The 15,456-nt window shown below is 37.5% G+C and overlaps 1 protein-coding gene across 1 annotated transcript in view; it reads left to right on the top strand.

Annotated features, from left to right (window-relative positions):
- Nucleotides 1-15,185, top strand: part of LOC118793233 (zeta-sarcoglycan-like) — a 55,541-nt gene extending 40,356 nt beyond the window's left edge. The window contains exons 6-7 of the mRNA XM_036551303.1: nt 8,158-8,281; nt 14,589-15,185. Coding sequence (XP_036407196.1) covers nt 8,158-8,281; nt 14,589-14,780 — 316 coding nt within the window. The 3' untranslated portion in view covers nt 14,781-15,185. The remainder of the gene's footprint in view (nt 1-8,157; nt 8,282-14,588) is intronic.
- The last annotated feature ends 271 nt before the right edge of the window (nt 15,186-15,456 follow it).

Here is a 15,456-nt window from a genome sequence, read left to right as displayed (position 1 = left end):
TGTGCGAATTGGACAGCAAAACAGATGTCTCTGTGTGAATGTATTTTTGCAATTTGTCAATGTTTTCTCTTTTAAACATTTTACAAATCATGTTAATATGCAGTATGTGTTTCATACCCCTGAATTTCTCTGTACATAGAAGTGCTTGATTTTACTGCTCTTCTCAGCTTAACCAACTCAACTGATTTTGAACAAGGGTAGAACGGGAAAGTGTTTTCCTTTCTGCAAAACATCCCAATATCCTTTCCAGTCCATGAGTTCATGAATGATTCATTTGCTCCTTACAGTGCAACTAAGACTATTTCTTTATATTTGTACTCCCTATTTTGCATGCCCTTGTTTGAATTAAATGCATGGGTTTGTGGAGGGTTGTGTCATTTTGTAATCATACAGAATCCATCTACCATCTCCCACCCTGTACTCCCCTTTTCCTGTAGAATGCTCATCATGAAACTCAATATGATTTGTACCGGCAAAATTCCATCACCCGTTTGGTGTTGTTTCTGTATGATTTATTGTTCAACCCTGTGTGTCAGAAATAAAGTAGCTTTGAGAGGCAACTAGTCGTGCTTGTAGATTGTGAGATGTTATTTATGATGAGATTGATTCCATGAAACTGCATAGCACATCACTGTAAAAGATTTTCACCAGGCTTTGTTGTTACTTGGACACATATTCAGTACCACATACATACACACATACAGGCATACTCATTGAAGGGTTATTCTTTATTTTTACTACTTTATACATTTTAGAATAATAGTAAAGGCATCAAAACTATCAAATGAACACAGATGGAATTATGCAGTGACCAAAACAGTGTTAAACAAATCTTATAACTCTTATATTTCAGATTCTACAAAGCAGCCAAAAAATATTTTTAAATTATTTTTTGGAAAGAAATTCATACATAGGGATCAACTTCACTATTTATATGTGTCTGAGAAACAAATTTCAAGCATTTAAGCATACGTCTTTAGATCAAAATGTCATTGAATAAATGTTTCCCATTATCTGTCCAAACTTTTGACTGGTACTGTAATTGCTGGAGGCTGTGGTTGTCACATCCATTAAAAAGGGTATAATTGCTTTGTATTATTGTATACCTCTACTGTCCCATGAGAAGGATTGTGCTATCTGCTGAAATAGTCAGATCTCTTCGAAGCTAGAGAGTGAACGTACCATCAGCTAATCTTGTAGCTAATGCTGGACATAATGAGATGAAAATTGATCAAGCTGCTATAAGCCGACACAGGCTTTGGGGATATCCAAGTTCATCCAAACCTGCAGTCTGAACGTTTGCAATACAGTTGATGTTCACTGTGGAGAATGGATCTGTTTTTGATTGTGACTTACAGTATTTTATGTTGTATAATACAGGAATTTGCATCTACTCGTTGAAATGATTGAGTTACCTAATTACCGTGGTGTAGTATTATATTTCAAGCTGTATATATAAATATATAGTATTGGATGTATTAAATGTTTTTTTGTTCCCCACCATTACTAATCTAAGTGGCACCTTCCGTGTTTATCTGAAGTAAATAACTCAGGTGGTGGAATGATGGTGGAAGGTGGGATGATAAAAAAGGTGTCATCTTTGTTTAGGATTTAAAAAAAAGAAGTAATTTTCATTTGAAGAGGATATTTATCTGTGAGAAACATCTAAGGATTCTTTGAGTATCTATTTTGTTTAAAGCAAGAGAAATAGTTCTTTGTGTGTATATTTATGGCAGCAGTTTGGTTTTCACATATTTCTGTGGGCCTCAGGGATTGTTTGAGATGTATACCCATTTTTGTCTGATCAGATCTTTGCTTTCCTTTTGTCTCTCTTTGCTCTAAGAACAAGGCATCTTGAAATTTTTACTTTTAATGAAAATGATTTATAGATAAAGAGCACCTTTGAGAATAACATATAAATTGCAGATAGGAGTTGGTTTCTAACTTTGCATCATGCAGTTTTTTTTAGCATTCAGAACCATCAGTATTGAAAATCATTCAGTATTCAGAGTCCATTGTGCACAGCAGATGACAAACATTGTTGCTTGTGTACAACTATCTGTCTAACAATCTAAATCCATATATTTAAGTGCTTCCTACAAAATGGTGCTGCAATTCAAAAAATTACATATCCAGAAACTGGGGATTGAACTACATGCAAAGCAAGCCTGCCATGAGAGAGAGGGCTAGCTGAAACAAAAGAAGCAAAGGATTAGTTGAACCACAATGTATGAGCAAAGAAAAGGAAAGATCAGGGACCATACCATAACCTGACAACATATTAAAGCTTAATTGATTTTTCTTTGTTAGTACTCTGAGAGAGATTGGTATAAAGACATGTGATATCTGTCTGAAGACAATCATATGAGGCTGCACCGTGGGCCAGTGATAAAAATGAGAAGACAGTGGACAGAGCACCCTGAGATCACTCCTACATGCCAAACAGGAGATGTTTGCCCAGTACCAATATTTTGACATTGTCTGTTCTTTTACACTGTTCTTTTATAATGATCTGAAAATCTTAAAATCAGGTGGCATTCTCAATAGCTAGCCATATATATATATGTGTGTGTGTGTGTGTGTGTGTGTGTGTGTGTGTGTCAGTACATATACAAATCTTAAAGACTGAAATTCTAATGTGTGCAGCAAGGTGATGTGGTCAGTATTACCAAACATATAACTGTGTTTTTGTGTACAAAAACACAGTCTCCCTAAATTCAGGACATTGTACAATGTAGTCAGTCTAATGCAGTATAACTCTGTCATGTCGAAACAGTACTTAAAGAATATTAAATATTATATCTGCACAGATAGCCAAGCTATGCCAGGTATGTGTCTATGTTCTAGTAGCCTGCAGAACACAAAGCAAGAAAGACTGATATCTTGTTGGGGCAATTAAAAAACATTCCATTACTCACCCACTGAAGTGGTCTAAATTTAATTGACTCAGCAAACTAGAAACCTGGGCAACTGATTTCTTCTACAACAGTGCTAATTTAGAGAACTTACAGACACATTACTTTCCATCTGCTGCTGACCTTGACATGATCTTCACATGAACTTGTTTTTGTGTCAAAAATAACCACTGTGAAGATATATTTTCTCTAAATTTACTGGGGAATTTTTCGAAGAAAGCAGGAGACCGGCAGGATCCTTGTAAACTTTTATTCATTTAAAATGTCTGAATTCATTTCTTTGTGTGAAGACCAAAGCAGCATATTTTTATTTTACTTCTTACTACAAATGAACTAGCATCACAATGATATGAAATTATATTGATAAAAATTACATGACAGATTGGGATAGGGACAGACTGTAAGATGACATGTGCAAGTGTAACATGTGCTTTTTAACAAGCTCTTTTGAAATGAATTATGCACCTCTTGCTCGGCTATATTCTGACTTCATGTGTGCAAGGGGTAGTGTCAGAGATGTGCACATTTGCACATCAAAAAGATCAGTGGCGCATTATTCCCAGTTGTTGTGTGAATTATAACTATGTGCAGACCCTGATGTCTACTCTGAAGTAGTGAAACAAGAATGACTTGGGTTGGGATGCATATTTCATTGTTAATACTATACAGCTCATCATCTTTTGTATAGATAAGTGTGCTTGGTTCAATGACTTTGAATAAGTCCAATGTTGCCCTCAAGGCCTGAAATCAACATTTATTTTGGAGCTAAACTATGACTACATATGAACACCCATAACATTGTATTCCTCCTCTACTAAAAACTCATATTTACATATTTAATCAAATTGACATTTTCCACCAATGACTTTTTGGCCACTCTATTTGCCTGACAATGCCTGAGGGGATTCTGCCTTCCTCAAAGTTTCTCAGAAGTTACATTCTTAAATACACTATTGGGCCAATGTACTAATTTGCAGAAGTCCAGCTCTGTGTTGCATCTTTGATGCATTGATCCTCTGCAATAGTTTCATTTTGTGAAAAAAAAGATAAGAAATGCTTGTTGACCTGTCTGAAACCTCAGTCCAGGCAGTTATTCATTGCATGAGTTGAACACACTTTTTTACCTTTGTTTTTATTGAATTGGTTTGACATTTGTAAGATGGATGCCAACAGGGACAGACTAGACTACCTCTTATTGCTATGTTTGAAGAAACATATTGTACAATCTGTCAACAATGTCATAACATTGTTTCACCTTCAGTATACCTTTAAAGGAGTCATTGAGACCTACAATTAACTTGGGCTTTGCACACTTAACATATGCAGCACTGGCTTCTTTTTTTAAAATTCTTGCCTGAATGCTAGAGTAAACACCACATATTGGCAGCCCCATTTCACCCTTGTCCAGGTCACCTTATCAGGTCTAAGCCTTTCCTCTGTATGCATCTGAGGACTGTCAGCTCAAGTTATATTAGATGCATTTAAACTTTCATTAAATCCTACAAATGCATCATTGAATCTTTACTGTAGCCACATTCCTGTCATCTCTTTCAATTGTTATATACCTGAAGATCTGGCTAAGCTGATCCGTTTCGGCAGTATCCCGAGTGACATCCATTATAATAGTGGAAAAGGGAGCTCCCTGGTTTTCTTTCATACACACACTGAATCCGATTTGCCTAATTTTCAGTGACATCATCCTGAATTGAATGGCTAAGGTACTTTACTAACCATTTGGCTACAAAAAGACACTTTCCAGGGTTGATTTATTTAAAAATATTTCCATGCCCTCTGAAAGGTAAATTGCATTTCATTGCATGACTCCATGACTCCATGCTAAATTTGATTGATCATTTAGTTTAACGTCTGTGTTGATCATAAATTTTCTGTGTTAATGTGAGATGGGTATTTGTGTTTATTGATGTTCGTGTTATTCTTCTATTCTTGTTACATTTGTTAACTGTGATCTTAGTATTGGTTGAGGGACATTCACTCTCATCACACTTGCAACTTAGGTTTTAACACTAACAGTAAAGTTGGATTGATTGACTTTTGATTCTTATATTATGACTATCTAAAAAGTAATTTCCTTACACCCTCAGGAACATTTCCAAGTTAAGGTCACCCTTGATTATCCCTGATGCAAAAAAGCTTGTCCATGTTTTTCCTCTTCTCTTGACATTATTATCACAATGTGCTTTCTGTTGTTCTCCCAAATCCTTGCAATATGTAGGCTGGATTACAACTAATACCTGAAAATTATCTGCATATCGTACAACTGTCATTGCATTCCTCCACTGGCCTTTGGTGAGGATTGATTTTGAATTTCTGATTTGGTTTCTACGTATTTACATGGAATGAGACCACAATGTCTCCAAACCTCCCCTTCAATATTCCTGTACCGTGCAGGTAGTCTTCATTGCAGAGTGCTCTGAATGTGAACCACCCAGAGCCCAACTGTGGAGCTGCTGCAGTGCTATGGACAGCACCCTGTGCTACATCTACAGTCAATGAACAATAAAGCACGCTTGCAAGTGGTGATCTATCAGATCTACCAAACCTTCCTGATTTCCACAGGGACTGGAATTTCGGTAGGATGGGTGCTCTGCCACAGATGGAAAACACATGAAGCAAGTCTAATGTTGCGATTTCACTTCAGGTTACTCTTTTGTCACCTAGCAAAGTGTTGCATTGATTGTTTAATAAAGATACAGTACAGGGCGAACCTATTTCACACCTCAGCACTCACCAGGCCTCTTCCTGTGCACCACATGCATGGCCCTGCTGGGTGCAGCCTTCACACCCCTGGCTGTACCACAGCAAGTCATACCCTAGGACAAGACCTAACACAGTGGGTGTCATTTTAAGCATATGGTCCATAGCTCTGCAATTCACTGCCTCATAGTACTTAAGAGCAGCAGAATTGCTCTCCTGTTTAGATTTGTTCTTTAAGCTCACTTATTACACTATTTTCAGTTGTTTCATTTGTTCAATTGTTACTCCTGTACAGAACTGAATGTTTTTTCAACAATATGGTGATAGTGGTGGTTTTAATATCCAGGCTATGCTAGAGGTAATCCTCTTCCTTTCCCATTTCCCCATCCTCTTTTTTTATGTCCTGCCAAGTTTTTGAGAGAAAAAAAAGAACATGGTCACAAAAACAAGGGGCATTTCTGTAAAACGTACAACAAAGGTGTCGTTAATACATGTAAAGAACCTTGCTCATTTTCTTCAGTAATGCTACACCGCAAATTAATACATTTATGACATCCTAAGTCCTATAATGTTCCTCTCAGTAGATTATTTATCAAAGCATTAAATCATCTCCAGTATATACAAAACTCAGCGACCATCATTCTGGCCAACCCTCAATCTTGGAAACATGTTACCACTACCTCTAAGGCTGCATTGGCTCTCTGTTAAATACAGAATTGATTACAAAATCTTACTACCGACCTTTAAGGCACTACATGGATTTGCTCCCACTTACCACTGAGACCCTCCTGCTGGTGTAGACACCCACTCAGTGACTATGTTTGGTAGATGCTGGCTGCCTTTCAATACTTTAAGCAAGGCTTTGCTCCATGGACAGAACAGCTTTTAGCTCAGTTGCCCCTAAGCAGTGGAGTTCCCTTCTAAAGCAGTTGGCAGTTCAGACACCATTGTTTTTTTTAAGTCTAAACTGAAAACACCCTGTGCAGTTTAGAGAACTGTTACTTCTCTGCAATGAATCGGATATAATGGCAGCATAAAAAAACAAATGTGTACAAACTAACCAAAAGCATCAATATAATACTGAAGCTGGATGTATATCGGGGTCTCTTATTTGATTGACTGAAATATTGTCCAGACACATTGCTTTAAAAATAAATGCCTGTGTGTATGTATTTTGAAGTTAAAGTGAAATTTAAATGATATTATATTATATTTTTTATTTATATTAAATTATATACAGTCTTAGTCCTGTATGAAAATGTTGCTTCACAATACAAGATTTCCTTTGTTAAAAATAACCAACATTCCAATACTGTGCTGCACCTGTGCCTTCATATTACAATACAAAGGATTTCCAAAGTAATAAATACTTTCATCTTCAGTATAATCAACACTACAAACCAAGTTTTTTATTATTATTTTGACAGAACTGTTCCTGAAGGTAATTTTACCTGAGTTAGAACATCCATCTGTTCAAACATCTGAATTGTGATGTATGGACCCTCTGTCTTTCAATATTGTTTAAATTAGCATGATGGACCTTGATGCATGAAATTGCTTTACATTTTTCAAGATTATGTTGCCATTACCAATTCACTGAGCAACATTTCAAAGTAGCTGGGCTGTCCAGAAGTAACTTTGACCAAGTGAAGGATTTTTCAAGGAACGTACTGAATATGTACAATGTGCACATTGCTTTTAACTGAATAAAAGCAGATGGAATGTCTGACTATTGCCCCAATAACTCAGTCAACTTAGAAGACAGTACTGAATGCTGCCTCTCAAAAGAAAGAAGGTAATCTGAAATTTATCATAACTGACACTCACTGATGTGAACTGAACTGACCATGTTGTTCTACCAATTACCTACTCTGTAAAGCTGAAAATAAAATTACATGTTTTTTTTTATTGATTATTCATATTTTTATCTATTCACGTAGCCAGAAAGGATATTGCATGAAAATAACAGCTGAAGGTCAAATGAGATGTTACCATTACGTGTGAGTTGAACCAGGCTGGAATAATAAATACAATTTGTTCAAGCGTAAAACAGGTTTTGCTATCATTTATGTAGAAGTGTTGAGCCTATCTATATATTTTTGGAGCTCAGAATTGCAAGCAAGCACCATGAGAAAATCAATGATTTCTCTTACTTGTTATGAAAAAAGGGAGGCTCAACATGTTATTGCCTTATATTTAAGTCATTACTGATATTGCATGTGTTTCACTGTGATAATTTAATGAGTACTGCAATGGACCTCAAATAGCCCACAGCGAACATTTCTATGAAGATGTCTGTCAGTTTCCACTTTACATTTTTGCCATGCAATCAATGCAGCACTTGCTTTCCTGGCTTTTATCTGAAGAGGTTTGAGCATTAATCTTGCCATTTAATTTTAACAGTTGATTTATTATTTACCTGAACTATGGGGCAATCTCTACGTCTGATGCTGCAGAAACAAAATGTGTTGACACTGGCAGTCCCTTTAAATAAGGTAAGTTTAATTCATTGTTGCTTATTTTTTAGGCTTGAATCCCCGACAAGGACCCTCACTATGGAGGCCCCTCGTGGTGTGGAAATTAACGCAGATGCTGGGGAGCTCAAAGCTACCTGTCGAAAAGACCTACAGCTTCAATCCACAGAAGGAGAGGTGAGTTTGTACTAGTGCAGATGACGTGAATTTGTGGCATAGGTGTACAGTCCTTACAGTCAGTAAAAATGGTATGCTCCTTTCAAAGTTGAAATTTAGTCTGGGTAGACTGGAGGTTTGTTTTTCTTCTGAATCTCATGTTTGCTTCCCCATTATCTCAATTACCTACAATTAAAAAGACAAATTTTGTGATTTTTGTCTTCTTTGTTTTATTCTGATTGGCATTAGATTGTGAGGAAGCTATAATATGTTACTTACAAACTGCTCAGTAGGGTATTTAGAACTTGATGGTTCCAACTTTGCCTTTCAAAAATTAGATATGAACATTGAACATATTAAATTGATACTTATCTTAAAATAACAAATACATAGTAGAGATACCAGGCTCCAGGACCAGCTTTGCTTTAATAAGAGGAGATGGTATTTAATTAACTTCTAAGCAGTTGAGTAATACATCACCGTGTCTGTCACTTGACTATAAGACTTTTGCTCTTTCTGCTCCAAAGACATCTTGTTCACCTTCAGACCAGACAAAGCGTATTCAGTTACTTTTGAAGCTCATCCAAGATTATGGAGCCTGATGTACAATACTGTGCTCATGAATTTATTTTTCTATACGAACTACAACAAGTGGTATGCAGGTGTGCTCTGTCTTCCTTATAATTATTTTGTATGTATAAACTTGTTAGATTTGTTCTGTGCTACTTTTATGCTTGGGTTGGTGTGGCTTAATTTGGCTTTATCTTTAATCTCCACCTCTCCTCCGCTCTGATCTTTGCTGCTACAATGTCTGAGGTGATGGACCTCTCAATGACTGACTGTGTGTTCATTGTCCATTCCATGTAATTTCAAGAAAGAAATACTCTGTTAGGTGTTCCTGTGAATTTCACACATAGTGTGCCATAGATAACCCTGACGAATGAAAGAAAACACACCTCTGTAGAACTATATACATTTATTCATTTAGCAGACGCTTTTATCCAAAGCAGTGTACAAAATTGCATATAGTGGGCAAACAGGCACAGGCACAAGGGCAAGATGCGTACAGGTCATACAAAGCAGATAGTGCTGAAGCTGAACAAAAGGTCAGTGTAGCGAGACAGAACTAATCTGATCTAAAGGCACATATATCGAATACAATCACTGGGAAAATAAAGTACTGCTATACTACCTAGGCAAAAACGTGCTACAAATACAAGGTAAGAGATAGAGCTACAAGTACAAGCCAAGAATCTTAGATCTACAAGGTCAAAATGGCAAGGGTGTCAGTCCAGGTAGAGTCTGAAGAGGTGTGCCTTCAGTCCACGTCGAAGGGTTGGTTTGAAGGGGCTGTTCTCAGGGGGGTGGGGAGTTCATTCCACCATTGGGGGGCGATGACGGAAAAGCGATGTTGTGAGGAGCGTGGCTCTTTCGTTCTGATGGTGGGAGGAGCGAGGTGTCTGGATGTAGCAGAGCGAAGTTGTCGAGCAGGTGCGTAAGGTTGGATGAGGTCCGGGAGGTAGGTCGGGGTAGTCTTTTTTGCAGCAGAAAAGGTGAGAGTTAAGGTTTTGAAGCGGATCCTGGCTGCGATCGGGAGCCAGTGGAGGGATCTCAGCAAGGGGGTGGCGCGGGAGAACTTTGGTAGATTGTAGATCAGCCTAGCAGCTGAGTTTTGGATGAGCTGCAGCAGCTGAATGGTGCAGGCTGGGAGGCCTGCGAGGAGGGGATTGCAGTAGTCCAAGCAGGAGAGCACAGTGACCTGGACAAGCAGCTGGGTGGAGTAGTTGGTCAAAAAAGGGCGAATCCTCCTGATGTTGAAGAGGAGGGATCGACAGGAGTGTGTTGTCTGTGAGATGTAGTCGGTGAAGTCCAGCCTGTTGTCGAGGGTGACACCCAGACTCTTCACAGAAGTGGAGGAAGTTACTGTGGTGGCATCGACAGTAATTGAGAGCTCTTGAAGAGAAGAGGGCTTGGCCGGGATGAACAGCAGATCAGTCTTGTCCAGGTTAAGCTTGAGGTGGTTGGAGGCCATCCATCTGGAGATGTCGGCCAGGCAGGCAGAGATCTTTTCGTTGACCTGGGGGGTGGAAGGAGGAAAACAGAAGATTAGTTGTGTGTCATCAGCATAGCAGTGATAGGAGAAACCATGTGAGTTAATGATTGAACCAAGTGAGTTGGTGTAGATGGAGAAGAGGAGGGATCCCAATACAGAGGCCTGGGGGACACCTGTAGTGAGGGGAGTGGGTGTGGAGGTGTAGCCTTTCCAGTAGACCTGGGAAGATCTACCTGTCAGGTAGGACCTGAACCAAGAAAGGGCAGTCCCAGAGATGCCAGTCTCTGAGAGCTTGGCGATGAGCAGTGTGTTTGTTTAAAATCATATCAGATATTGCACCCATTAGGGAGACTGGGTGGTAACCTTCTTAGCAAGGTTGGACACATCATTTTATTCCCAGATGAACACAGAGTGATGTTTTGTTATTATTTTAGTTCTTGGTACCTCAGTAATGTTAATATCCATATAAACTGCAGGCAATTTAAATAATGCACTTTGATGAGCAATTATTGGTAAGGCTTTGAGCATAGCCCTTAATTTGTGCTGAATTCATTCATAATCAGTCTTTCAAAGAGCTCACCAGAGAGAAACAGAGTAGATGGCTACAGGACAAACTCTCATATCTTACAGAAGCTGTAAAGGGTTATGAATATTTGAGGATATTTATGGACTGCATTTCTGCATTTAATACAAAGCAGTTGCTAAAGAGTGGGTGAATTGTAATATTACCCCATCATCTTCTTAATTCCTTGTCAATAGTGAATTACATTAAACTCAGGTTAGGCTGTGGTGAGTGTCAATCACCAGGTTATGATACCATTACCTCAATCAGTCTTTTTGGTTAGAGACAATGCCATTACAATAAGCAGAAGAACCGTGCACAAATAGTCAGTTTATTACAAAAGAAACCTTGTTTAGAACAGATTTTTTTAAAAAATCATTTTGTCAGCAGCTCACTGACAATGAGCAATGTTAAACTTAAAAAAATTCTGAACAAGATTGGTTGAGTTAAACATTGCACTGCTTTACAGATTTCCATTAAAATCGACTAGAGCCGGAACGGACTGTACAATCTCATCTTGTGGATACAAATTGATATATCAATTACCTGGTCTCCCTTTCCACACAGCTGTGTGTGACACAAATTGCTCCCCTCAGTATCAGACATGCACATAGCCTGCTCAGTCAAAATGTCCATCCTATCTCCCATTCATTCTGTATGATGATACACTGAGTGTTAGGCAAGGCTGTCCAAGTTGAACAATAAAAGCCTCAAATACTATTGAGTAATTATTTATCAGCTATAAATGAAAAAAAAAAAAAGAAATTGTCTTATTTAGTGGGGGGGGGGGGGGGGGGGGAGTGGACGGGTATCCCACAGACATGATACACAGGGGAAGTCTAGTTGGTCAGGCTTACTGTCTAAGAGTCAAGTTTAACACTACTCAGCGCCTGTTACATATCTGAAGTCTTGGGCAACCATCATTCCCTGTCTGGGTTACATTTCAGGACCCAGGACCCCAGCAGTGAGATAGCTATTATAAATAAAACATGACAAAGTCATTTGATTGCAAACATAATAATATTACTACTGTGTATTCTTCCTTCCAGCTATGTCATGAGAAATCATCCAAACAAAACACTTTGACTGCCTATAATTACAAGCCCGTTTATTCACATGTACATCATTATGTAAACATAATCTGAGAATACTGATGCATTTTATCATGACAAAACCACAATTGTTACAAACAGCTGCATTAGGAATGTACATCAAGTCTAATTCACAAATATACTGTGAACATGAAGTGTAATTCCAGACCTTTGTAAAATAGTAGCCTCAGTGTGGCCCCAATGAACATCTTGAATTGGATTCCCATACCTGGCCTACGTTTTAGTGTTTTCCTTAGTTTTTTAATAGTCTTAAATGAAGTCTAAGCTGTGGCTTTATGGCTATATGTACAGTTAAATTAAGCACAGATGTGCCCTGGTATTCAGTGTTCAATTAATAAAAAAGAAGAAATTCAGAAAAACACATTAACATTTGTTGTAGAATTATTTTCAAGATTTCAGATGATCTTGGGATTAATTTTTGAATTTTGATTTTGATAATTATTTCATAATTCTGTTTAATTTTATTGACAATTGTTTTTTTGCAATATTACAATCCTCAGCAACCCACTTCCTTGCCCAGGGATGGTTGCTTGCTTGGGTTGATGACACAATGTTGGTTGCATTATACGCATACTCAGTGCATTTTATGCTATTTAATATCATTGTGGGGAGCAGTGTAGCACTGTGTTGTGAAGCAGGGGTCATTCTTGAAAGGTTTAATGCCGCACTGGGGCACTGCTGCTGTACCCTTGGGCAAGGTACCTAACCATTCATTCACTAAATATTCTGTTGTATATATTGATAAAGCTAAACACTGTAACCTATGTAACTCTGAATAAGAGTGTCTGCTAAAATGTAATCAAACAGGAAACAAATGTGATCTTTTTTGAGCTCCTGTGATGTCAAAATAGACTATCAAGATAGAGTCTTACTTGGACATCTGTTTGTGCAAGTTTTTCTTTTTAGGTAAAAATGACAGAATTACTTAGTTTAATTGGTTTTCCTTGACGTATCTACAAACATTCCCCCATTTTGCCTTGTCATTTTGCCTGTATTTTTCTTTTTCTCGTTGTAAGGATAGAATATGAATAATGTGCAAGAACACCTGATGAAATTAATGCACAACAGTGAAACTGCAAGCTGGCAGAAAGAGGATATACTCAAAAATACCATTAATATTTTTAAGCTTATCAACTTTTTCAATGGTATATTGAAGTATGTCTCAAGTTTTTGAAAGAAATGTCTGTTGAGATTATGAACAGTCTTTTTCATTTGTTTGGCTGGGATGTTTAATAGACAACACTAATCAAAACTGAAATAAGAGATGGTTGTTTCATCTCCCTGAATGATTGGACTGTAAAAAGGGGCTCAAGGCAATGAACTCACTTCACTTATTCTGGAACCTTTAGTTAAAGATATCAATAATTATAATGACTTTAACCCCTGCGGAAACAATGTCTTAATACACAAGTTAGTACATCTCGTGAGGACTTGAAGTAATGGTTTGTTTTTATTTTTTGCCATCATAAATTAAAATGTTTGCTCCAAAAATGAGAGAATATGGATACATGCATTTAACTGCATATTCAGGCCTTTGCACAATTTACTACTGATATTTGATTTTTTTTCTTCAAGAAGCAATATTTTAATGATCAATTCTAACATGAAGTATGGATTGCAAAGGAAATTATCATGGACAGTTGGAGTTGTGTCACTTGATATTTGACACTGTATGGCAGTTATGCCATAATTGTGCCACTAGTTAGCAAATTGTACACCATGGCATCCCGAGACAGCTTAGCCAGCATTACTTCACCATGTGCAGGAGCAAGTGATCCCTCTGTGATTTTAAAAATACGTCCAAAAGGGAAGGACCTCTATCCCAACAGTAAAAAAAGAATGTATTCAAGATCATTTATGAAAATTTCATATAGTTTTAGTTGTCAGAGACAATAAGAGGCCCATCCTTCATGCATACAGTTAACTTCTTTATCCATATCCTAATAATTTTCTTGGAAATTTGGCCTGTCTGCTTTGTTCGTTTGTTGACTGTTTTCTTGAGAAATACCTCCCTGCTTCATGACTGATCGGAAACATAGTGTAGTGAGATGCTGAGAAGCAAAGGTGTTTGGAATTTGAAGCAATACAGTAGAAATAATATAGCAATGACCAAAAGGCTGGGGATTCATTTGGTTTCCAACCAAATCGTTCACAAAGGTTTTTCTTTTGCTCATGATTTTGCGCTGGGGGAAGCTAGCATTTGTATTTTGCTTGCAAGGATACAGTATTTATGGATGTTGCATTCTGGGATCTATTTTTTACTATATTTGAGAAGTAGTATTGATATTACTTAACAGAGCATTTCCTTCCTCACTATGCCATTGTATTTAGTGTCATTTTTACCTTTGTCTTTACATTTTTGTATTCATTACAGCCAAGGGTTACATATATATTTGTACAGTGCTTTGTACAGTGCTTAAACTGGTCAGAACAATGTACTATATATAACACATGTACATATAGCATCAATGAAACACAGCTAGTACGATCTGTTTATATTAGATTGATCGTGGTTATGGATTGTCAATTTTTCATTTGGAATGAAAGTCTGTCTTTTTTTTAGTCTGTAATTTAATATGATCTTATCTCTTTTGCCCACAGATATTTTTAAATGCAAACACAATCCGACTGGGGAAGCTTCCACTTGGCACTGCTGCACCTTCCCTTGGATTGCCAGTCCCAAAACAGACTGTCTATGAGCTGTGTGTCTGCCCGAATGGAAAACTGTACATTTCCCCAGCAGGAGTGGGGTCCACATGTCATTCCACAAGCAACGTCTGTCTCTGGAGCTGAAAGTGGGCCAGACTTTTACACCAGAAAAGCCTTTGGTACGGTACTGTCCAGTTTGCTCAGCTTTTTTCTTTCTTCCTAAATGAACATCAGGAATTGCAAGAAGGCTTCCAGGGCCACTTCTTCCAGTGCAGGAGCATAAATGATGCCTTTTCATTTTTTGTAGACTCAAAGACAAGGCATATAAGCAAGATGAATCATGGGAAGTGCACGCGACAAGTCTGGGATCAAATATATTTTCTAAGACATTGAAACCAATACACAGGTGCCTTTGCTACTGTCAGTAAAGCACATAATTTAAAACCTTCTTGAGATTGTTGGGACTCCATTCACAACTCACAGAATCTGTTTCCCCTGAATAAAATCAAAAGACTTCTAATACAGTATGCATTTCTCTACTGTTTTACTAAAAGCACAAATTATGCCATGTATAAAATATCCAAATAATAATAAAAAACTACAGTTTTTAAAGATTCTGTATCTGAGAATGCTTGATAGAACAGTTTATATCATTTAGTTAACACAGTCATGTATATTTTTATGTGTGTGTTTTGAGGTTTCATAATCTTTTTTATATGATTCATAATGTACAGAACATTTATGTTTGCTAGGAAACTACTAAAATAATTGTGGAAAATTCAGCCATGTGCAGTATTTATTTCAGCTCCAACAAAGGCCC

The sequence above is a fragment of the Megalops cyprinoides genome, chromosome 18 (assembly GCF_013368585.1).
Source record: "Megalops cyprinoides isolate fMegCyp1 chromosome 18, fMegCyp1.pri, whole genome shotgun sequence".
NCBI classification, from domain to species: domain Eukaryota; kingdom Metazoa; phylum Chordata; class Actinopteri; order Elopiformes; family Megalopidae; genus Megalops; species Megalops cyprinoides.
Note: the sequence above shows the minus strand (reverse complement) of the source record. Positions and strands in the feature narration are given on the sequence as shown.